The following is a 22,081-nucleotide window of genomic DNA, read 5'->3' as shown; positions in this document are numbered from 1 at the left end:
CCCCGGGAGCCCCGGGCATGCAGCGACTCCCTCGCACTGATATCGGGTCCGGTAATACTTAGTCTTCGAAGGCAAGGCACATCATGTGGTATAAAATTTCGTGCAAATTAGGAAAACATGGATTATTATTATTTTTTTTTTTTCTCGTAGTTTTTTTTTTTTTTACGGCTTTTTTTTTTTCTTCTTTTCTACAGAATATTTTGTGTGTTTTTTTTTTCTCCTCTTTTTGTTGTTTTTTTTTTTTTTTTTTTTTTTCTCTTTCGCTGAAGGTGACGGGGGAGGGGGGGGGGAGGAGGGGAGGGGGGGGCGGGGGGGGGGAAGGTAGAGCCGGTTAATACAGTCTGCCATGCACAGCATCAGCCATCGGCGGCTGGGTTGAGCCAGGTCACCAGATCCTGTTAAAGCACCATGCAGTTTATTTGTCTTTTTTTTTTTTTTATGTCTTTTCCTTTTTTTTTCTTTTTTTTTCCCATGTGTTTCTTTTCTCAGATCTTTTTTTGTAAAAAAAAAAAAAAAAACCAAAAAAAAATAACAACCAGGTTTCCCTCTCCGCCAAGCGCTTTTTTTTTTTTTTTTGGTTGGTTTTTTTTGTGTGTTTTTGTTTTGTTGTTGTTGTTGTTGGTGGTTTTTTGTGGGTTTTTCTCCTTTTCTTGTCCGTTTTGATTATTTTTTTCGTCTCCCGGGATTTCCTGCGTCAGCCCTTTCCCCGGTGCCGTGCTGCGGGCAGGCGGGATCCGGCCTCGCTGCGCCGTCCCGGGGGGGTGGGGGTGGGGGGGTGGGGGGTGGGAAGCTGAGGGGGGAGCGGGGTGGCCGGTGGGACGGGGGCTGCGATGCCGGTGGTCCACGGGGCAGCTCTGGGTGCCAGGGGAGGGGGTCAGGCGGGTGGCGGCGGTGGCCTCGATGACGTCCCCTGCTCCCGGACATCCCACGGTGGCTTCTCTCCGTCATCACCCGTGGGGTGTCCCCTGGGGTGTGGGGTCCCCTTGGGGACACGCCTGGGACCTGGCTCCTCCGTGGCCGCCACTATCTCACTGGAGACGTCGGGAGCCTTCGTCACCTTCCTCCTCCTCGCCTCGGCCGCCGCGTGGGTCGCTCTGCTCTAAGGCACTGCCATGTCCCCGCGTCCTCTTCCCGGCCACGCTGCCATCGCGTGAGACGGGGACGGCCGGGTGCTTCCTCCAGCGCGGTCCCCGGCCAGGGGCTCCTCCGGGGGTGCCGGGACCCCTCCCCGCTGCAGTTCAGGCACTTGACGCGGGGCCGGGGGCTCTGTGGGGCCGGGGGCTCCGTGGGGCTGGGGGCTCCGTGGGGCTGGCTCTGCCCTCGGCCTCGCTCAGGCTCCTTTCCTCCATCCTTTTGTATTTTTTAAAAAAAAAAAAAAAAAACCAAAAACCCCAAACCAGCCATCCCAGCAAGCCAGTGCCGGGGGCTCCGTCTCCTCCTCCTCTTCCTCCTCCTTCTCCTCCTCCTTTTTTTGTGATTTTTTTTTTCTTTTCTCCTTTTCTTCTTTTTCTTTTCTTTCTTTTTTTTTTTTTTTTTTTTTGACGATTCCCTCTTAAAAGTGCATTTCCTACAAAATGTGCAACACGAGCGCACCCTCTCCTCGCCATCCACCTGGTACCTGTCCACAGGAATGCATAGCTCAGACACACGGACGCACGCCCCCGCGGACCGCCCCCCCCCCCGCGTGGGGACACGCAGGGGGACACAGGGACACGCGCGGGGACACGTGGGGCCAGGGGCCGGTGCACGCCGGGGGGCGAGGAAGGCGTTGCAGAGAGACGGTGACCGGTGCCGCGGCGTGACCGATGTCATGGCCCGACGGTGGCAGGCTGAGTCCCGCTGGGGCCGTGGTGGGAGCGTCCCCAAACCGTGTCCCCGCGGGAATCGGGGTGCCACCACCACCACGACCCTCCTCCGTCCGTGCCCACGCACCCTCCGTGTCCCCAAGCACCCTCCTCCTTGTGACACTCGCTCGTGCTGTGCCAAGCTGAGTGGGCCACTGTGCCACCGTGTCACCCTGCCACCATGCCACCGCATCACCGTGTCACCGCAGCATGGCGTCGCCCATCCCCGAGGCGCTTTCACGGCACGGAGCATCCCACCGCCCCGACGGTGAGTGCGGCCGCATCCGTTGGGAACCGGCGGCAGGAAGGGCCCCCCCAACCCCGCCGCGCCCCACCCTGGCCCCGGGGCCCCCCGAGAGTCTGCGTGGGGCTGGGGGGGACGGCGGGGGGAGGGAATTGATCTTTTCTACTCACATAGAGGCAAGAATGAGAGAGTCAAGAGCCGTTTGCATATCCGACCCTCCGGCGAGCGGCCGGCAGGGCTCTGGCGCCGCAGCCCCGCTGCCGCTCCGGGAGGCATCGCTGGCACAAGTTGTGTCAGGTCTCGGCACGGTGCCGGCCGACGGGACACATAATAGTGTTTTTTTTTCTTCTCTTTCTGTTTCTTTGTTTTCTGGCGCATCGCTGGGGTGGGGGGGGAAGGTCCTCCTGGGGTGGGTTGTTGTTTTGTTTGTCTGTTTTCCTTTTTAAAAAAGTTTGACCCTTTTCCTTATTCCTTTCTCTCGCTCTTTCGTTCGGGTGTGGGTTTTGCTTGTCGTCGTCGTCGTCATCGTCGTCGTCATCGTCGTGAGTCCACGCTCTCCGTCGTCACCGCAAGGCTGGGCCTGGTGCTCGGGGACGGGGATGTTCCTCTGGGGGTGCCTAAAGCAGAGGAGAAGGGAGGCGAAGGGGCGGCACGGCGGCGGTTATCCCAGGTACCAGGACTGCCGGGAGAGAAGAGAGAGAGGCCGGCGTTAGTTCTTTGCGCCACGAAGCCACTCCACCCCCCCGGGGCGTGCGCCCCGCACCCTGAGATAGCTGTCCCCATGCTGTCACCCGTGGCGTTCCCCCTCCTGCACTGAATTTATCAGTCCTCTGCGTCGGAGCCACCCGTGTCCCCCTTGGCAGCCACTCCCTCTGCAGCTCCGCGGCAAAGACGACGCTCCCCGGGGAACAGTCCCGCTTGGGGACGACGGGTAGCGGGGGTGGCAGGGCTGGAGACCCCGCAGGGTGGCCCCCTGCCACCCTCCCATTGTCTCCCCCCGCCCCAAGCCCCAAGTTCAAGTTCGTCCCCGATTACCTCATGTCTGGTTTCCGTTGGCAACGAGACAGCTCGGGGCCGCCGCTTCCCTTAACCCTTCCCGGCCCCGCCACACATGACCCGAAAGCAGCAGGTCTCGGCTACCCCTCCCAGGGACGCGGGACGCCACTTCATTTCCTCCGTGCCTCAGTTTCCCCGTGCAAAGCATCCTTGAGCCCCGGGGAGGCTCCCGGAGCGCGACTGCACACACGTGCACAGGGACAGGGACTCCGGGAACTGTGAGCAGCTGTCACCCCCAGGGGGCTGGGGGGGTGCAGGGACCCGGGCACCCTGTTCCTCGGGGTTCTCCCGGTGCTGCCCCATGTCTCCTCTTTAGGGACCCAAAGCCCTCGGGGTGCCCACCTCGCTGTGCTCTGCCTACGTGTAGGATTGGGGAAACTGAGACAGGGCAGGGGGGGCTGTGGTCAGAGACAGGCCCCCAGCATTTGTCCCCTGCTACGGCACAGCACCCTTGGGTGTCCTAACTTGTGGTCCCCGAGCACTTGCACCCTGGCACAGCACAGCACCCCTGGGTGCCCCACGGCACAGCTCAGTGCTCCGAGCACTTGCCCCCAGCGGGTGCGGCACCCCGGGGTGCCCCCAGCACGGCGCCATCCACACACCCATCCCACTGCCCCAGCACCGGCGTCACCCCCTGGGCAAGGCTGCAGTCTCCCGAAGCCGCCCCTGCTGGGACGGCTGAGGCCGGCCAACTCATATCACAAGTGAGGCAAGGTGCCGGCACTACCCTGCCCTGGCCCCATGGCACTGCCCACGGCGCCGGCATCGGCTCGCGAAATACCAGTTAAAAATTTGCCAGGACTAAGCAAAAGGCCCTGGAAAGGCGCACGCCACATCCCGCTGCGGCTGGAGCGGCCGGCGGGCGCAGTTGGGCGAGAGCAGGGGATGCTGTGGGCACCTGGGCAGCCCGGCTGTGCCGTGGTGCCAGGCCGGGCACAGCTGGAGCCTGGCAGAGGGAGGGCAAGGTGCCAGGCATGGGCATGGCAATGACCTCCCTCTGCCCTGGGGGACCCAGCGCCCGAGGCCCTGGCATGGGGTGCCGGGTGGTGATGCCCATGGTGGGGATGCCAAGGCGGCAATGCCCGTGGTGGCAATACCCACAGGGGCGATGTTGAGGCTGTGATGCCCGCAGTAGCAATGGCAGGGCAGCAATGCCACGGTGGTCATGACCATGGTGGCAATGTCCATGGCAGGAATGCCCACAGCGGCAATTCCCACTGTGGCAATGCCCATGGCAGTGATGCCACAGTGGCAATGCCCACGGTGGCAATATCCATGGCAGTGACGCCACGGCAGTGATGCCGTGACGGGGATGCCCACAATGGCGATGCCTGCAGTGGCCATGCCCATGGTGGCAATGCCCATGGCAGTGATCTTACAGCGGTGATGCCCACTGTGGCAATGGCCACAGTGGCAATGCCCACGGCGGTCACGTCACAGCAGTGATGCCCATCTTGCCAATGGCCACGGCAGCAATGCCCACAGTGGCAATACCACGGCAGCGATGCCACGGTGGGGATGCCCACGTCAGCAATGCCACGGCAGTGATACCCACAACGGCGATACCCGCAACGGCCATGCCCATGGTGGCGATGCCCATGGCGATGCCACGGCGGCGATGCCCGGGGCGCGGGCAGGAGGGTCCCCCCAGCAGCATCCCCGCTCTCACCTGTGCCTGATAGATACTCCCAGGATCCCTTGGTCCTAATCCCACGAAGGAACGGTTCGCAGGGGGCGTGCCTGGTGCAGAGTAGGCTGGGGAACAAACGAGAGCTCGTTAACGGGGCTGCCAGTGGCACCGCCATCGTCCCCCCGGGGCCAAGCCTGGCCCACTCCCTGGCACTGCTGGGATGGGCGTCCCGGGCACCCGGAGCTGGTGGCCGGGTGACATCCCTGGCTGCGTCCCAGCGGTGGGCGAGCAGAGGCCAGGGATGCTGCGCCCGGGGTGGTGCCGTCGTGTCTGTGCCCTGCGGCAGGGCCGGCTTTGGGGCGACGGCAGGCTGGGGGTCAAGACCCCCCCCAGGGTGCAGGCGCAGACGGGTGCTCCCCTACCGTGCCGGTGCCGCGGCTTCCCGAGCAGAGCTGCTGTGGGGCGAGTGTGATGGGAGCCACCAGCTCCACTCAGCCAGATCCACCCGCTGCCACTTCCAGCCCCAAGCTGGGGGTCCAGCACTGAGACCCCCCCGGCCCCGCTGAGCTCCTGGGCTCAGGATTCTGAGAGGGGGCTCAGAGCTACATGTCCTCTGCTCCCCTTGGGGACAGCTAGTGTCCCCCATGCGCATCCTTCCCTGAGCCTGAGGGGGGGACTGGCACTGCCCAGTCCCTCCCCGTGGCTGTGGCCATGGCCCCGTCACCGGCCGGGCCACGCCACCCCGAGCTCTCCCCTCCACATCGGCTGGGCTTTGATTCTTCACGCCACATAACCTCGACACCCGCCGGCGGCTGGCAGCACCCGGCTGCGGCCTGTCCCCCGCGGACACTGCGCCCGTGCAGGGCTTGACCCGGTGCGGACATGGCACCCTCTCAGGGTACCAGGAGGTGTCCCGTGGGAACAGTGGGACAGAGACAGGGACAACCCCTCACAGAGTGCGGTGATGGCACAGCGTCCCACCACTGTGGCACATGCCCCGATGCCAAATCAAGGGTGATGCCAGCGTCTTCCCTCTGCGCTCCCAAAATCCTTCTGGCCAAGGCGCTAAAGCCCCCTGAGGTGGAGCGGAGGGGGATGAGCTCGTCAGCCACCGCTGCTAACGAAGGCTCCCCAGGCGCCTCCCGCCGAGGGCTCCGGGGCACCTGCACGCAGTCCTTGCACCCGCGCCGCTCCACGGCCCCCGGCCAGATCAGGGTCCCCAGTGCCAAGGACTCCCATGGCAGCGAGAGGACGGCACCCCCCTGCGGCACAGCCAGGCACACTGCCCCCCGCGCTGCACCCACGCCGGCTGGTCCCCGCATCCCCGACAGCACCGCCGCTGCCAGCCAGTGGGGAAACTGAGGCACGGAGAGGCGACGGCCTCCCCCGCAAGCCCTACCCATGCTGGGGGGGTTTGGGCAGGATGTCGGCTTGGGGGAGCCCCTCTGCAGCTCCGCTCCCACTCCCCCGGCCATCTCAGAGGGACGCGGGGCTCGGGCTGGTCCCTGGGACCAGCACGGAACCCTTCAGGGGAGGGAACACAACAGCCGCCTGCCCAAACCCTGCCTGCTCTGACCTGCCTGAGACCCAGCAAACTCGCTGTGTGCCGGCTGCCGCCCTCTCCCCGGCTGCGGGGAGGCCACCTCCACCAACATCCCCCCAGCAGCACTGAGATTGGGGGGGGACCTTCGGGGGGCTGCGAGAGGAGGGGGCCGGCCGGGCCGGGGAGAGGGGTGGGCGCCGCGGGGTGCTTACTGGGTGATGTCGGTGAGGTCGTCCCTCCCTCGGTAGTTGTCGTGGTGGATTTGGTGTCAGGAGAGATGGCCAAGCGGGGCATGCCGGGGGGAGGTGGCGGCGCCAGCATCTGCGTGGGCAGGTAGTGGCTGGGCACTTTCACTTGACCACTTCCATTTAACTGGGGACACAACACAGACAGAAAAACAAACAGCACAAGCCATTAGGAAGCACGCGCAGCACCGGCAAAGCCGGCCCGGTGAGCCCCCGGTGCCGGCTGGCATGGGCACGGAGCATCCCTCACCGCTGACACGAGTTTGATGGGTCTCAGAGCAGCCCTGAACGGTCGGCGCCGGCGAGAGGGAAATCACGGCGGTGCAGGGGGGGTTGGGAGTGGGCTGGGGGGGGGCCATGTCCCATGGCGGCGCGTGCCAGAGCCGGCGCGCTCTGCCCCCCTCTCCGCAGCGGCGGCGGGAGGCCTTTGAAGTGCTCACCTGCAGGGAAGGGGCACCCCGCGGTGCCGGCCTTCAAAGGCTCCTGTCCCTGCTCCCCACGCCCGACCTGGTGGGGGGCCGCTCCCAACACAGCCCCCGCCAGCCCGGCACTCAGCCGCTGCACAGGTGAAGATCAGCTGTGCCCCCCACCTTGGCATCAGGCCTCACCGGTGAGGGGCAGCAGGTGGGTGCCGGGCAGACTCAGAGGGGCTCCCTGAGACCCTCCTGCATCTGGGGAGCGGAGCGGGAGCGCGGGGCATGGGAGTGGGAATGCGGCCACCCCTGGCCCCCAGCTTTGGGCACAAAGGGAGCCTGGGGGAGTGGGTGTGCGGGGTGCTGGGTACAAGGGGTGCTGGGGGTGTGGGGTGCGTGGGGTGGTGTCCGTGCCACCCCCGTGGGTCACTGAAGGACACGGCGCAGCGGCGGGGCTGACAGGTCACCAGCCAGCTGCACGGGAGGATGGGGCACACCGAGCCCATCACTCTCCCGGGCACACTGGCACACGGTGGCTCTTTGGCGACGGTCACACATCCCCTGCCAGATGCCACACTCCCACCAGACCCCCCCCCAGCCCTGGCTGACAGCTCAACCCCAGCACCCACCGCCCTGTCCCCGCTACGAGGCAGGTCCCCGTGCTGAGCCAGGGGCCACCACCTCCATTGCCGGAGAAACCAGGTGCCAACCCTGACCAGGCGCAGCGGAACTCCTGAACCAACGCATGGCACCAGCCAGAGCTGCTCAGCCCCCACCACAGCGGTAAGAACACCCTACCAGGCTGGGTACCGGCACCCGGGTGCCACCGGAGCACCTTGAGACCCCCCCGACATGCGGCGGCGGTGGTGACGGCAGTGACTGCAGACGATCCAGGAGACGCTGCTGTGGCAACCAGTCGGCAACAGGCCCCCAGCACCCCACGGCGAGGTCAGTGATGGGATGCAGGGATGGGGCCAGATTCTTACCGGTCCGGGCTGCTGGTTGGACGGGTCGCAGGCCAGCGAGACGAGATCTTTCAGCGGGTCCTGCGGGTTGAGATGAGGCGGGTACCGAATGGCCGTGTGGGGGAAGTAGGTGGAGGCCGTCTGGGGGAGGATGGAGGTGGTGGGGAAATGCAGCGCAGACGACGGGTGCGGGCTTCGGGCGATACCTGCAGGTGAGAGCGGAAGGGGTGATCCACAGTGTCACTCGGAGCTAGTCACTGCCCCAGCCCCTCGCTGGCCCCGTGCCTCGGTTTCCCTGCCAGGACACTCACCGCTGTGCACCGCGATGACGGGACGGTGGTGCTGCGTGAAGCTGCTCAGCCGGGGCGAGGAGTCCTGGGGCGATGGGCTGTTGAAGGGGGACTTGTCCATCTCCGTCTTCTTCACGGTGGGGGAGATGCCTGGGGAAAGCAGGGCGCAGCGTCACACCCCGGCACCCGCCACAGGACCCCGAAGTTCTGGGGGTGCTGCCAGCTTGGCCTGGGCTCGGGGGGGTGCATCTTCCTAGGGTGAGCGGCGCCCTGGGGCCAGGCTGGGCATGGGGAGGGTGCGTGGGTGTGACGTGCGCGTGTGTGCACACGTGTGCGCGTGTGCAGGAGGACGGGCACCTCTAGGGGTGTCCTGCAGGTGCGCACGTGTGTGTGCACCAGCATACGGGTGTGCGCGGGTGTGCACACGCCTGCGTGCGTGTGCGCGGGTGTGCGCCAGCACGACCGTGCGCGCCTGGGGGAGCGTGTGGACACGCACATGTGTGTGCAGGCGCGTGCCCATGCACGGGCATCGGCTGGAGCGCGCGCGTGCGCCCGTGTGCGCATGTGTGTGCATGCAGGTGCTGCATGTTCGCGCGTGACCACCGTGGGTGCAGCAGTGGGTGCCCCCACTGGGACACCCCCCCCTCCCCTGGCAGCCCGGGTCCACATCCCGCCAGTACAAGGAGCTCCGGGGGAGGCACAAAGGCGCCTGCTCGGGGTGGGGGGACCCTCCACGGACCTCTGGCCCCCAAGGTCCCTGCACGGTGCCAGACAGCCAGGTCCCCAAGGGCCACCCCAGGGCACAGGGTTGAGCAGGAGGGGGCAGCAGGCACATTAATCTCCCGCTGCCACCGTGGCTTTAGCTCTGGCCATTTGGCCCAGCCCCGGTAATGGGTTTAGCCCCTTCTCAGCCGGGGGTTAGGAGGATTTCCCAGAACATCCCGTACAGGATTGTCATAACCCCCCCTTGCACCCCCCCTCCTCGTCCCCGCCCGTCCCTGCCCTGGATCAGGCCACCAGCGGGGGACAGGGACATCCCTGCACAGCTCCCTCCCACCACGCACGCCAGCGTGCAACACTTTGGGGAGGGGGTCTCCTGGGACTCTCCTGCCCCCCAGCAGCCCCAGCCCCATGGGGCCTCGGGGGGGCAGGATGGGGCACTGTCCCCAGCACATACGGGGCACCCTCCTGGGGCAGGACTTGCTTTCCCCAAACCTCCTTCTGACAGGATCGGTGCCTCCAGCCCCCCAGCCAGGCACCACCAAGCCGTGGCAGGGCTGGGGGGCCGGGACGGATCCTGCCCCACTGTTGAGGGTGCGGGGAGGCACGGTAAGAGCCAAGTGGGGAGAAAGACCAACGGTTCCTTCCTTCGCGAAGGCGCCCCGGGGCGTGGGAGCCGCTGTGCCAGCCCTGCAGCATCGCTTTAATTAGCCCAGCCCCCCCCCCCCCCCCTTTTCTTAATGAACAGCTAATTGGGGCTGTCTAGACAGGAAAGGGAAAAAAAACGCCAAGCAAGAAAGCAAGCTGTCCATAGCGCCAGCGGCCGCCGCCGTGGGGCTGGGAGAGGCTGGCGTGGGGCTGGGGTGCTGGGCTGGCCCTATAGAGAGCACCTACAGAGAGAGCCCGTGCCTAAATGAGGGGGGGTCCTGTACCAACAGCACGGCACCTACAGAGAGCCTGGGCCTCAATGGGGGGGTACAGCAACCCCATGACACCTATAGAGAGCCTGTGTTTAAACGGGGGGGTGTATAGCAACACCATGGCGCCTATAGAGAGCCTGGGCCCACATGGGGAGGTACAGCAATGCCACGACACCTATAGAGAGCCTGTGTTTAAAAGGGGGGTCGTATAGCAACCCCATGACACCTATAGAGAGCCTGTGTTTAAATGCGGGGGTATATAGCAACATCATGGCACCTATAGAGAGCCTGGGCCTAAATGGGAGGGTATAGCAACACCATGACACCTATAGAGAGCCTGGGCCTAAATGGGAGGGTATAGCAACACCATGGCACCTATAGAGAGCCTGTGTTTAAACAGGGGGGTATATAGCAACACCATGGCACCTATAGAGACCTGTGCCTAAATGGGAGGGTATAGCAACACCATGGACCTATAGAGAGCCTGTGTTTAAAAGGGAGGTCGTATAGCAACACCATGGCACCTACAGAGAGCCTGGGCCTCAATGGGGGGGTACAGCAACCCCATGACACCTATAGAGAGCCTGTGTTTAAATACGGGGGTATATAGCAACATCATGGCACCTATAGAGAGCCTGTGCCTAAATGGGAGGGTATAGCAATCCCATGACACCTATAGAGAGCCTGTGTTCAAACAGGGGGGCATATAGCAACACCATGGCACCTATAGAGAGCCTGGGCCTAAATGGGAGGGTATAGCAACACCATGACACCTATAGAGAGCCTGTGTTTAAAAGGGGGGTCATATAGCAACACCATGGCACCTATAGAGAGCCTGTGTTTAAAAGGGAGGTCGTATAGCAACACCACGACACCTATAGAGAGCCTGTGTTTAAATACGGGGGTATATAGCAACATCATGGCACCTATAGAGAGCCTGTGCCTAAATGGGAGGGTATAGCAACCCCATGACACCTATTGAGAGCCTGTGTTTAAACAGGGGGGCATATAGCAACACCATGGCACCTATAGAGAGCCTGTGCCTAAATGGGAGGGTATAGCAACACCATGACACCTATAGAGAGCCTGTGTTTAAAAGGGGGGTCATATAGCAACACCATGGCACCTATAGAGAGCCTGTGTTTAAAAGGGAGGTCGTATAGCAACACCACGACACCTATAGAGAGCCTGTGTTTAAAAGGAGGGTCGTATAGCAACACCACGACACCTATAGAGAGCCTGTGTTTAAAAGGAGGGTTGTATAGCAACACCATGACACCTATAGAGAGCCTGTGTTTAAAAGGGGGGTCATATAGCAACACCATGGCACCTATAGAGAGCCTGGGCCTCAATGGGGGGGTACAGCAACCCCATGACACCTATAGAGAGCCTGTGTTTAAACAGGGGGGCATATAGCAACACCATGACACCTATAGAGAGCCTGGGACTAAATGGGGGGGTATAGCAATGCCACGACACCTATAGAGAGCCTGTGTTTAAAAGGGGGGTCGTATAGCAACACCATGACACCTATAGAGAGCCTGGGCCTCAATGGGGGGGGTATAGCAACACCACGACACCTATAGAGAGCCTGTGCCTAAATCAGGGGGCCCTACAACAAACCCCTGGCACATATAGAGAGCCTGTGTTTAAGGGGGGGGTCCTATAGGAACACCACGGCACCTATGGAGAGCCCATACCCAAGCAGGGGGTTCCTACAGCAACACCATGGCACCTATAGAGAGCCTGTGACGTAATGGGGGGCTCTGTAGTAACCCCCAGAGCACCTATAGAGAGCCCGTGCCTTGATGGGGAGCCCTATAGCAACACCACAGCACCTATAGCCGGCTTGTGCTTTGGCCTGAGGGCCCTATAGCAACAGCACGGCACAGACTGAGGGCGGGGGCTTTCACAGGGGCGGCCTACAGAGAGTCAGTGAGCTGGCTGGCGGGCTCTATAGTAGCCGGAGGGCACCTATAGGGCACCTATAGGGCACTTATAGGGAGGCACTTACCCCCTTCCATGTCTTCTGTCCAGTTGCGGCTGCTGCTGGTGGGGGAGTTGGAGGAGGTGTAGTACTCGCCCCCTGGGCTGGTGTCGATGTCGTCCTCCATGGACCCCGACTTGTGCCGTTTGCTCCTGGGGGGGCAGAGAAGGGATCAGCGCTCGCCTGTGGCAGGATCCAGCCTGTCCCCCGCCTCCCCCGCGGCAAGATGGCCAGCGGCCCGCGACCCTGCTTGGGCTGGCCCCGGCGTCACCCGGCATCGCCCCGCCATCGCCCCAGCATCGCTCCGGCATCGCCCCGGCATCTCCCCAGCATCGCCCCAGCATGTCCCCGGCATCGCCCCAGCATCGCCCCGGCAGCACCTACCCGCTGGAGGAGGTGCTGGGCAGCGTCCTCCTCATGCCGGTGCTGGAGGGGTTCAGGTCATAGGCCAGGTGGCCCTGCAGCTCCCCCAGGGAGAAGTTTGGCCCCGTGCCTGTCACCACCGGCGCTGTGGGGAGAGAGGGGGCTCAGGGAGGGCCCGGCATTGCGGGGAGCCCCAGCCCGCAGCCGGGATAGGGGAGCTGTCGGTACGCTGCCGTGCCCGGGCAGCTGGGGGTTGGGGGGGGTGGTGGCATCACGGTGGTACTCACTTCGGGACACCTGGATGAGCTCGGTGACACTGAACACGCCCGAGGTGACAAAGCTTTCCTGGAAGTCTGTCGAATCTGTGCGGGAGAGAGGAGGGAGCGTTGGCGGGGAGGGACACAGGACCACCCCTCCTGCCCCGCACTGTCTTGTGGCGATGCTCGAGGGCACCCCAACACCCCCAAATCCCCCATAATGCCCCCCACCCCCCTCCTCAGCCAGTTTCGCTCCACTTCGATCCCCCAGCAAGGGACCACCCCGACTGGTCCCCTCTGCCGAGGACACCCCGGGGCTGCTCCGTGCCTCAGTTTCCCTGGGGGTGAGAGCGCTGGCAGGGCTGGGGGCTGCACTCCCCACTGTGGGACCCCCATGGCAGCCACTGTCCCCAAGGGACACAGCCCCAGTGAGGCTCTGCTGGCCGTGGGACAAGGCTGAGGCTGTGTCCAGCTCATCACAGGTGCCAGGCAGCGGCTGGCCGGGGGGCATGACTGCCTGTCGAAGGGGCCACCTCTACCGCAGGGACTCTGGGGATGGGCTCAGGTGGCCCGTGACCCCTTGCCCGGGCCCTGCCTGCCCCACTCACCCAGCGTGATGGGTTTGCTGTCCTCCTGGTCCGAGCCGATGACCGTCCGGGGGCTGCTGCCCTGCTCTGCATCTGCAAGAGGGAAAAACCACCGGGGTGAGCCACCCCACGCCGGTACAAGCTGGGGACACCGAGCGTCTTTCCCTGCGGCCCCCTGCCAGCGACAGGAATGGGGACACCCCCACGCTGGCCTGCAGGATACTGCTCCCCCAGGGAGGGAAACCCCTGGCGCTCGACCCGCCCTGAAGCAGGGTGATGGCCGCCTGCTCCCCCTCCTGCCTCCCTGCCTCCTCTCCTCCCTCCAGCTGTCACCCATCCCTGCCCCACCGGGCGGTGTCACCGCGGCCAGACATCGCCGGTGCCCGTGGCACCTCATCCTGCCTCCCCCAAGCCCCCCCGAGGGCAGCAGGGCGCTGGGGCAGCACCCGCTCCCGGCCCTGAAGCCCCCACCGTCCCCGCACCATCTTAGCTAAAAATAACCTGGCTCAGACGCTGAGCTCAGCGGCACCGGCACTCCCCACACGGCACGGCACGGCACAGCATGGCACGGCACGGCACGGCACAGCACGGCCGGCACGCCCCCCGACTCTGCATGCCGCAACCGGGCCTGAGCCGCACCGGGGAGCAATCCTTCCTCCCTGGCACAGCCGGGAAGCCCTTCCAAAACTTTCACCGTTTATTTTCCCCCCTGCGCCGAGTCCTCATCCTTCCTCCCGCTCCTCCATCCTCCTCCTCCTCCTCCTCCCACCCCTTGGCCTTTGGCATTTCTCTTTCGCAGCTTTGGCTGATGCCGGGAAAGGGCTGCGACAATCCAAACAACACCGTCAAAACAGAGCGGCTGCCGCTGCCAGCCCGCCTGCTGGGGCTGGGGCTTTTTTTCCCTTTCTTTCCTTTTTTTCTCCCCCTTTTTCTCCCCCCCACCCCACCCCATGCTGCCCCCACGTCCCTCGTGCGCGCGTGGCTCCTGGAGCGGTTATTTTTGGCTGGCCAGGCCGAGCCATGCGGGCAGCAGGATCGCGCCGCCCCCCACCCCGACACCCCCGTGCGCCACCCGCGCCACCCCCGGGGCCGCTTGACGTCGACGCCGAACGCAGCCATTTTGTCTCCCTCCCTAGTTGCCGCCGTTCCTCCCCACCCTTTCCCCGCGCCGGCCTGGCAGCCCTTCCATGCCGGCAGCCCCGTGGCATCCCGCCCCAATGCCGCATCCCGCTGCCGGCCAGCCCCATGCCCGCGTGCTTGCCCGCGCGCTTGCCCGCACGCTTGGCTTCCTCCAGGCAGCCATTTTAGGGAGCAGAAATTCCCCCAGCGACGGGCGTGGGGTTTTTTCCCCCCCTTCTCTCCATATTTCTTTTTTTTTTTTTGCCTTTCTTTTTCCCCCCGCTTTTGAAAGTCGCCGCGTGCCCAAGCGGGCAGGAGGGGCGCGGGCGGTGGGAGCGAGCCGGGCACAAGCGTGCCAGGGAAGGGGGTGAGCGGCAGCAGGGGACCCCCCGCGCGCCCGCGGGCACCGCGCGGCCGGACACAGCCCCTCCTCGCCTCTTAAAACAACAAATCTCGCAGCGGCTCTGGAAGTGGTTAGCGATGGAGCCCGGCCAAGGCACGGGGCGGTGTCTCGCGGTTACAGCCCCGAGGCCGGCCCGGCTCCCCGCGCTCCCCCCGCCATCGCCTCAGGGCTCCCCGGCCCCCCGCTTGCTCCGGCATGGCACCCGGCTGCCACTCTGGAGGGTGCTCGGCCACTAAAGAAGCCCCCTGGGCCGCGTCCTCACCCAGCGGCCTCTGAGGTGGCCGGCACAGCACTGGGCTCGGCCCACACGGCCTCCCACCATTGCTCGCCCTGAGATGGCCCACACGGCCCCTTCTCGCCCCAGAATGCCACACACGGCCCCTGCTCGCCCCAAGATGCCCCACACAGACCCTTCCTCACCCTCGGATCCTCCATGTTGACCTTCGCTCCCCCTGGGGTGCCTGGCGCAGCCCTTTGCTCCCCCCAACCCCCCCCCAGCCTGGCCCCTGATCCCCCCAGGGCACCCGGCAAGGCCACTCGCTTGCCCTGGGTACCCCGCCGGCCCCCCTGCGTGTCCCCATGCCCCCTCACCAGCATCACCCTGACCCAGCACCGCCGCTGCCACCCCACCCACCCTTGGGGGGGCACCCCGGGGGCCTCCCCCCACCCCAGTCCCAGCCCCAGCACCCCAAGGAGCACCGGGGACTTTCCCGAGCTCCGCGGTTTGGCAGCAGGACTGTCCCCTCCCGGCTCCCTCGTGTCCCCACATGCAGGCGCCAGGACGGGGGGCTGTGGGCTCAGTGTGTGTCGTCGTCCCCCCACACCCCCACACCCCCCCCCCCGCCCCAACACTGCCGGCGATCCTCGCAGCCGGGCGAGCTCGCCAGCAGATTTCTGGCTGCCTGCTCCGGCGCGGCGCGGCCGAGCCAAACTGTTCTCCCCGCCATGTGACAGCTGCCTGCGGCCGGCCTGCGCACGCTAAAATGGCGAAGGGAGCACCAGGCTCCTGCCACAGCCTTTGCTCCCCCCGAAGGGACATTTTTTTTTGGGGGGGGGGGGGGGGGGTGGGTGGGACATGATGGACCAAATCTGGCACCCAACAAGTGGTTCGGTCACACTGGGAAGGCAAAAGAAGCCTGGGGAGCCCCCCCTGTGCCCTCCGGACTCACTGATGGGGGGCATCCTGCACCCTCCGCACCCCCCGGCGCCAGGATGGGGGATGGAGGCCGGGGCGGAGGCCACATTGCGGGGAGGGGGTTCAGTGCCGGGTGTCCCCCCCACCCCAGGAGGGACGGGGAGAGCACTCAGTGCCCGAACAGGTCGATCCAATTGCTTTTAAAACTAGCAAAGTGTGTGCCCTGGCGGGGGGCGGGGGGGAGGGTGGGGGGGCGAGGGCTGCCCGGGCTCCTGGCCGTGCTGGCAGCCTGGACCGATGCCACCCATTGAATTATGGATCCCCGGCACCCCGGCCCCACCGGCTGGCAGGGTGCTGCCAAGCCCCACAGCGACTCCCTGCCCATGGCCTCGGCCCATGGGAATGACCCCCGGGCAGCAGGGTCGGCCCTGGGGAGTGGGGGGGGTGGGGGTGTCCCTGCAGGTCTGTTGCCCCCCCGGGGCTGGCGCGGCTGTGGGAGAGCCCTGGCTCCGTGCCCGAGCACTGATGGTAAAACAGGGCACGGTGTTACCGGCAGCGGCGCGGGGCGCAGGCGCAGAGGCTGGAGGATACACAGGGCTGGTGGATCTGCTGGCGCCGGCGTGTGCGGCCATGGCCCCCCCTGCCCGGCGAGGGCAGCAGCTTTCCTCCTCCCCCCCCTCAACAGCTCTGCCGCTGACAGGGCAGGAGATGGAAGAGGGCTCAGCACCGCCGCCTGCAGGGTCCTGCCCTGTGCCTCAGTTTCCCCTGGGGCCGGTTCAGGGCTTTGTCCCCTGGGGAATGGCCCCCCTGCCTCTCCCTCGGTGGCAAAGCAGCCCCAGCACCTACCCAGGAGCAACGCGCAGCCCCCCCCCCCACCCCCGGTGCCTCTGGCTGGCCTCCCCCACAAGGTGCATCATTAGGGCCCAGAGTGAACAGCCTGGTCAGGATAGGGGGGGACACCTGGAGACCTGAGGGAGCCCGAGTGCTGTGGGGCAGTGGCCCCATGGGAAGGGCTAAGGGTGGGCGAGGCTGCCAGGGGAGGATGGGGGTTGCGATTTGGGGGCCTCTCCCTGCCAAACCCCCAGCACCCCCCCACCCCACTGTGACACCCCCCCCCCCACCCCCCCACCCCGGGCTGAGTGGCTCCGCTGCACGTCTGGAGGCCGGGCGGGCTGGGGTGGCCCTTACATAAAACCCGGAACAGATCCACTTGTGTAACCTCCTTTATATAATACCCCGAGAAACGCCGTGTGTGCCGGGTAAATCCCGGCTCAGCCAGGCCGGCCGGCGCGCCGGGGGCACCGGACCCCTCCGCCATGCCCTTTATAACATCCCGCTCCCCCTTCAGCCCCCCCGCCCCCGTGCCTGCAGGGCTGCAAGTGACGTGAGGGGTGAAATGAGTTTGCTGGGTCTCAGCCCGCGAATGCAACGGGGGCGGCAGCTTCTCCTCCCCCAGCCGAGCAGAACCCCGGGGAGGTCCTGGCTGGAGGCGTCCCCCAAGGTGGCGGCGGGGGGGGGGGACGGACGCGCCCCGCTGCCACGTTCGCCGGCTGCAGCCAGCTGGCCCAGGCGGGAGGCTGGGGAGGCGCGAGCACGTTGGCCGGCGCCTGCGAGCGAGAGCTGGCGCGCTGGGAGCGAGCGGGGTTGTCCTCGGCCGACCCCGGCCGGCGCGGGGAGACGGCAGCAGCCGGGGGGAACCCCCCCAGGCAGCCGGCGCGGCCGCCCCCTCGCTCAGCCCTGCCAGGCCTGGGCCACATCCAGGGCTGCCGGCGCCCGCCAAGGCGAACGGGGACAGATGGCAGCGGACAAAGGGACGGGAGAGAGCGGGACGGACAAAGGGATGGCTGAGCCCCCCACGGTCCTTGGGCTCCCCCCACCCCCTGGCCCTGGCACCCTAGGCTGGAGGGACTGGGGGGCACCCAGGGGTGCAGCTGCTGGGAGGGGATGGGAGAGAGGAGAGAGGGATGTGAGAGAGAAAGGAGAGACAGGAAGGGAGGAAGGGAGGGAGAAAGAGAGAAAAAGAGAGAGAGAAAGAGAGAGAGAGAGAAAGAGAGAGAGAGAGAAAGAGAGAGAGAGAGAGAAAGAAAGAAAGAAAGAAAGAAAGAAAGAAAGAAAGAAAGAAAGAAAGAAAGAAAGAAAGAAAGAAAGAAAGAAAGAAAGAAAGAAAGAAAGAAAGAAAGAAAGAAAGAAAGAAAGAAAGAAAGAAAGAAAGAAGGAAGAAAGGAAAGTGGAGAAAAAGTAAGAAAAAGAAAGAAAAAGAAAAAGAAAGAAAAGAAAAAAAGAAAAAGAAAAAGAAAAAGAAAAAGAAAAAGAAAAAGAAAAAGAAAGAAAAAGAAGAAAAAGAAAGAGAAAAGAAAAAGAAGGAAAAGAAAAAGAAAAAGAAGGAAAAGAGAAAAAGAAAAAAGAAAATAAAAAAGTAAAAAGGAAAAGAAAAAGAAAAAGAGAGAAAAAGAAGAAGAAAAAAGAGAAGAAAATAAAAATAAGGAAAGAGAGAAAGAGCTGACAGGGAGCAGTGAGAGAGGGAAGGGGAAGCGGAAGGCAAGAGGAAGGCAGGGGGAAGACAGGAGGGCAGGAGGGCGAAGAAGGGAAATCGGGGGGTGGGGGGACACCCCAGCTCTGCAGGTGCAGCCAGGGGGTCCCAGGCCTGGCCCCCTGCCCTGCCAAGGGGGCTGGCCCTGGGCAGCTGCTGGGGGCTGCCGGCGTCTCGCTGTCCCACCAACCCCAGCCCACAGCATGGCACAGCCCCACGGCACGGCACAGCCCCGCGGAAAGGCACGACACAGCCCCACGCCACGGCGCAGCCCCATGGCACGGCGCAGCCCCACGGAACACCAGAGCACAGCCCCGCAGCGTGGCATGGTCCTACAGCATTACACGGCCCCACAGCAGGGCACAGCCCCGCGGCACAGCCAGCCCCCTCGCAGAGTCCCATGGGCCCCCCCATGGCCCTCGTGACCCCCATCTCCCCCCCGCATTGACCGCAGGCATCGCTCCCGGTGCATTGTGGGAATCTCCCGCCCCAGGGCCGCAGTCTCAGGACGCACAGGGCTGGGGGGGGGCAGTAACAAGCCCTCCCCTGGGCTGGCCAAGACCCCAGCGGGGGGGCTGGCATGGCAGGGGACCCCAGTCCCCAGCTGTCAGTGCCAGCCCGGTTTGGGGGCGCAGTGGCATGCCGGGGGGCTTGGCGGCGTCTGTTCCCCCACCCCATGCCCACAGCCGCCGGCGGGAGGGAGCGCCGCAGGCATCTGCCGCCCCAGCTGTCCCTTGCCAGCGCGGCACGGAGCCGGGCACCCGGCCAGGATGGCAACTGCGGCCCTGGGAAGGGCACGGCGCTTGCCAGTGCGGGGGGATGACGGGTGGCGAAGGCGGGGGACGGCAGGTGCTCGCGAGACGGAGCTCGCTCATCTTTTATTCATCGGCCACCGAACGGCACAGGAACCGCTCCGGCCCTTTGCCCCCCCCGCCCCGGCACCACAGGATGCGGCACCCGGTGCCAGGTCCCCGGCAGGCACCGCTCACCCCGGCCGAGGCTGCGGTGCTGAGCACGGGGCAACTCGCTTCAGTGGTGCCCCAGGGCTGGGGCTGCCCCCTGCCAGCCGGGCACTGCGGGGAAGCCGGCTGGCTCCGGCGTGCCTCCGCCTCGGCGCACTGCGGGAGAGCCGGGGAAGCCCTGACCTCCCCAAGGTCGCCGGCACATCGATCCAGAGAGCTCCAGCGCACCGAAACCGCCCTGGCTGCTGCTTGCCGCCGGGCTCACGGTGGGGCCAGGCTTGGGGAGGGCAGGTCCCCCAGGCGGTGACGCTGCAGGGCACAGGGATAGCTGGGGTCACCGCAGCTCTTGGGGGGCAGGAACCCAGCCCCTGTCGATTCTCTGATGTCTCATACCCTTGTGCCCTTTCCCGGGGCGGGGGGGGGTCTCTCCTCCCGCACCCGCTGGGCTCTCCCCATCCTGCTGCCCTCAACCCCGGCCTCCTGGTTTGGCTGGGAGCGGAGAGATACCTGGAGCGGGATGAGGGTTTGCACGTCTGTATCTGCGTGCCGGTGGGTTCTCCGTCCTGCCTGCCCGCTGGTGCCCAGCTCTGCAAACGGCAGAGCCCAAATATTGCGCACCCCATCAATCTCCTCGCCACCCTGCCGATAAATATTTGTGCGGGGGCTGACGGAACGGCACTGCCCGGGGAAACGCCTGCTCCTCCATCTGGAGGGACCGCGCAGACGTTTGGCACGGCCGGCCTGGCACGGCCGCAGGCGCGCTCGGGACGAGAGCCCTGGCACGGGCTCCCCGGCAGATTGGTGCCATCTGCCTCGCGCCGCAGCCAGCGGCGAGGCTGGTGAGGGGAGATAAGGGGCTGCCAGGCGGTGGGAGACGCAGATGCTGGCACGGCGTGGAGGTCCCTGCCTCCCCCCGGCTGCTGTCCCCCCGCCGGCGCCATGGATGGCTGCACGTGGCAGCATGCCGGGGGGTGCCAGGAACGGGATGCCACCCTGGGGGCCGCCGCCTGATTGCCCTGGGCACCCATCTGCTCCCACCCTGCACAGCCCTGGGGGAGGCAGAGCCGGGCTCAGCTGCCAGGCACTGCCAGGGGAAGCTCACTGCAGGGCACAGCCTTGCCCCCCCCCGCCGGCCCCACACTGAGCACACCGGCTGCAGGGTCCCTGCCAGCCCCAGAGCACCCCAAAAGGTGCGAGGGGCCACCACTGACCCCATCCTGCCTCTCCCCGGCTCCTGGAGCCTGGCTGGGATGGGGTCCAGGGATGGGGGATCCCAGGATGGGGATGTGGGGCCGGGGGCACGAGGAGGGGGGTCCAGGGATGGGGGTCCAGGGATGGGGAGTACCAGGATGGCGATGCAGGGATGCGGGATGCAGGGATGCGGGACGCAGGGATGCGGGATGGAGGCACAAGGGTGAAGGCGCAGGGCGGGGGGGCCCACAGAGGTGGGGAGCACTGAGGTGAGGGTGCAGGGAGGGGGGCACCAGCCCCCCCAGACTGGCTGCTGCCGTTGGGAGCTGCTGGGAGGAATCTCTCTGTAATGCTTCGAAGGTCCTGGCACCATCGACTGGGGAGATTGATTACCATTTTACTGCAATGCTTTTGACTTTCACCAGCGACCTCCGAGCTCCCCCCCCCTCTCCCCCCCAGCCCCCCCCTCACCACTGCACACCCAGCTCTGGGCTGGCTGCAGCGTCGTCCCCTCCCCCACTGCGGTGTGCACAGCCCAGCCCTGCACCCAGCCCTGCACCCATCATCCTGCACCCACCCTCCTGCTCCCATCCTTGCACCCATCATCCTGCACCCATCCCTGCACCCACCCTCCTGCTCCCATCCCTGCACCCACCCTCCTGCTCCCATCCCTGCACCCATCCCTGCACCCTGCTCCCATCCCTGCGCCCAGCCCTGCACCCATCATCCTGCACCCATCATCCTGCACTCATCATCCTGCTCCCGCCCTGCTCCCAGCCCGGCTCTCATCCAGCACCCATCATCCTGCACCCATCCTGCTCCCATCCAGCACCCATCCTGCTCCCATCCAGCACCCATCCTGCTCGCATCTGGCGCTCCCCCGCACCCCACGGCGGCCCCCCTGGGGCCAGCGGAACTGGGACAGGGTGTCCCCCCAGCCCGGCATCGCTCAGGCCTCAGTTTCCCCAAGCGCAGCCGGGGGCACGGAAAGCCGGGTGGATCTTCTGGGCAGAAGGATGGGGGGCAAGAAAGAACCGAGAGGCAGAGCTGGCCCTTGGCATCGGTCCGGGGAGCGGGGGCAGGAGCTCAGCACCCCCAACCCCAGACTGCCCCTGACCCCAGGTGGGGAGAGCAGCGCCGGGGGGGCTCCTCCACCGCCTCCCCTCCCCGCCGTTGCCAGAGCAGCGGCTGAGAAATTGTGCTGACACCAGCAAAACGGGCCGGGCGTAGGCGGGAGAGCCCAGAGCCCACGTGCTCCGGCCTGATAATGGGGGGCCGCGGGGGCTGCGGGGAACCAGAGCTGCCCAGCCAGGGGGCTCCGAGTGGCCAAGATCCCCCCCAGCCTTTGGGGCCGGGGCTGCTGGGGGGGGGCGGGGGGGCAGCTGCAGGGTGAGATGTGCAACGGGGAAGAGCGAGCGGGAGCGAGCCGGCAGCGTGCTGGGCAGGGACGCGCTGAGCGATGGCGGGGGACACCCCGTGCACCCCGAGCGGTGCCATCGCCTGGCCCGGCCATACAGCGCAGGGTCCCACTGCTGCAGTAGCTGTCCCTCCTTGCCTCAGTTTCCCCACCGACGTGGATAACCCCTCACCAGCCACAGCCCCACAGAAGGTGCCCGCTGAGGGCTGGGGCCGGGGCAATGCCGAGCACCCGCCCCACCGCAGCACCCAGCACCCCGC

At 65.3% G+C, this 22,081-nt stretch overlaps 1 protein-coding gene across 4 annotated transcripts in view; it reads right to left on the bottom strand.

Annotated features, from left to right (window-relative positions):
- Positions 1 to 476: 476 nt before the first annotated feature.
- The window catches only part of NFIC (nuclear factor I C), a 41,594-nt gene continuing 19,989 nt past the window's right edge, over positions 477 to 22,081 (bottom strand). Inside the window, exons 3-11 of one of the 4 annotated variants that reach the window (XM_054187669.1) lie at positions 13,086 to 13,157; positions 12,508 to 12,582; positions 12,242 to 12,365; positions 11,885 to 12,009; positions 8,252 to 8,380; positions 7,962 to 8,146; positions 6,530 to 6,689; positions 4,814 to 4,899; positions 477 to 2,767 (exon numbers count right to left, since the gene is read on the bottom strand). In XM_054187669.1, coding sequence (XP_054043644.1) covers positions 2,750 to 2,767; positions 4,814 to 4,899; positions 6,530 to 6,689; positions 7,962 to 8,146; positions 8,252 to 8,380; positions 11,885 to 12,009; positions 12,242 to 12,365; positions 12,508 to 12,582; positions 13,086 to 13,157 — 974 coding nt within the window. In that variant the 3' untranslated portion in view covers positions 477 to 2,749. The remainder of the gene's footprint in view (positions 2,768 to 4,813; positions 4,900 to 6,529; positions 6,690 to 7,961; positions 8,147 to 8,251; positions 8,381 to 11,884; positions 12,010 to 12,241; positions 12,366 to 12,507; positions 12,583 to 13,085; positions 13,158 to 22,081) is intronic. The other 3 variants (XM_054187670.1, XM_054187671.1, XM_054187672.1) reach the window with 3 other exon arrangements.

This window comes from Rissa tridactyla, unplaced genomic scaffold (assembly GCF_028500815.1).
Source record: "Rissa tridactyla isolate bRisTri1 unplaced genomic scaffold, bRisTri1.patW.cur.20221130 scaffold_582, whole genome shotgun sequence".
NCBI lineage: Eukaryota > Metazoa > Chordata > Aves > Charadriiformes > Laridae > Rissa > Rissa tridactyla.
This window is presented reverse-complemented; position numbering and strand designations above follow the sequence as displayed.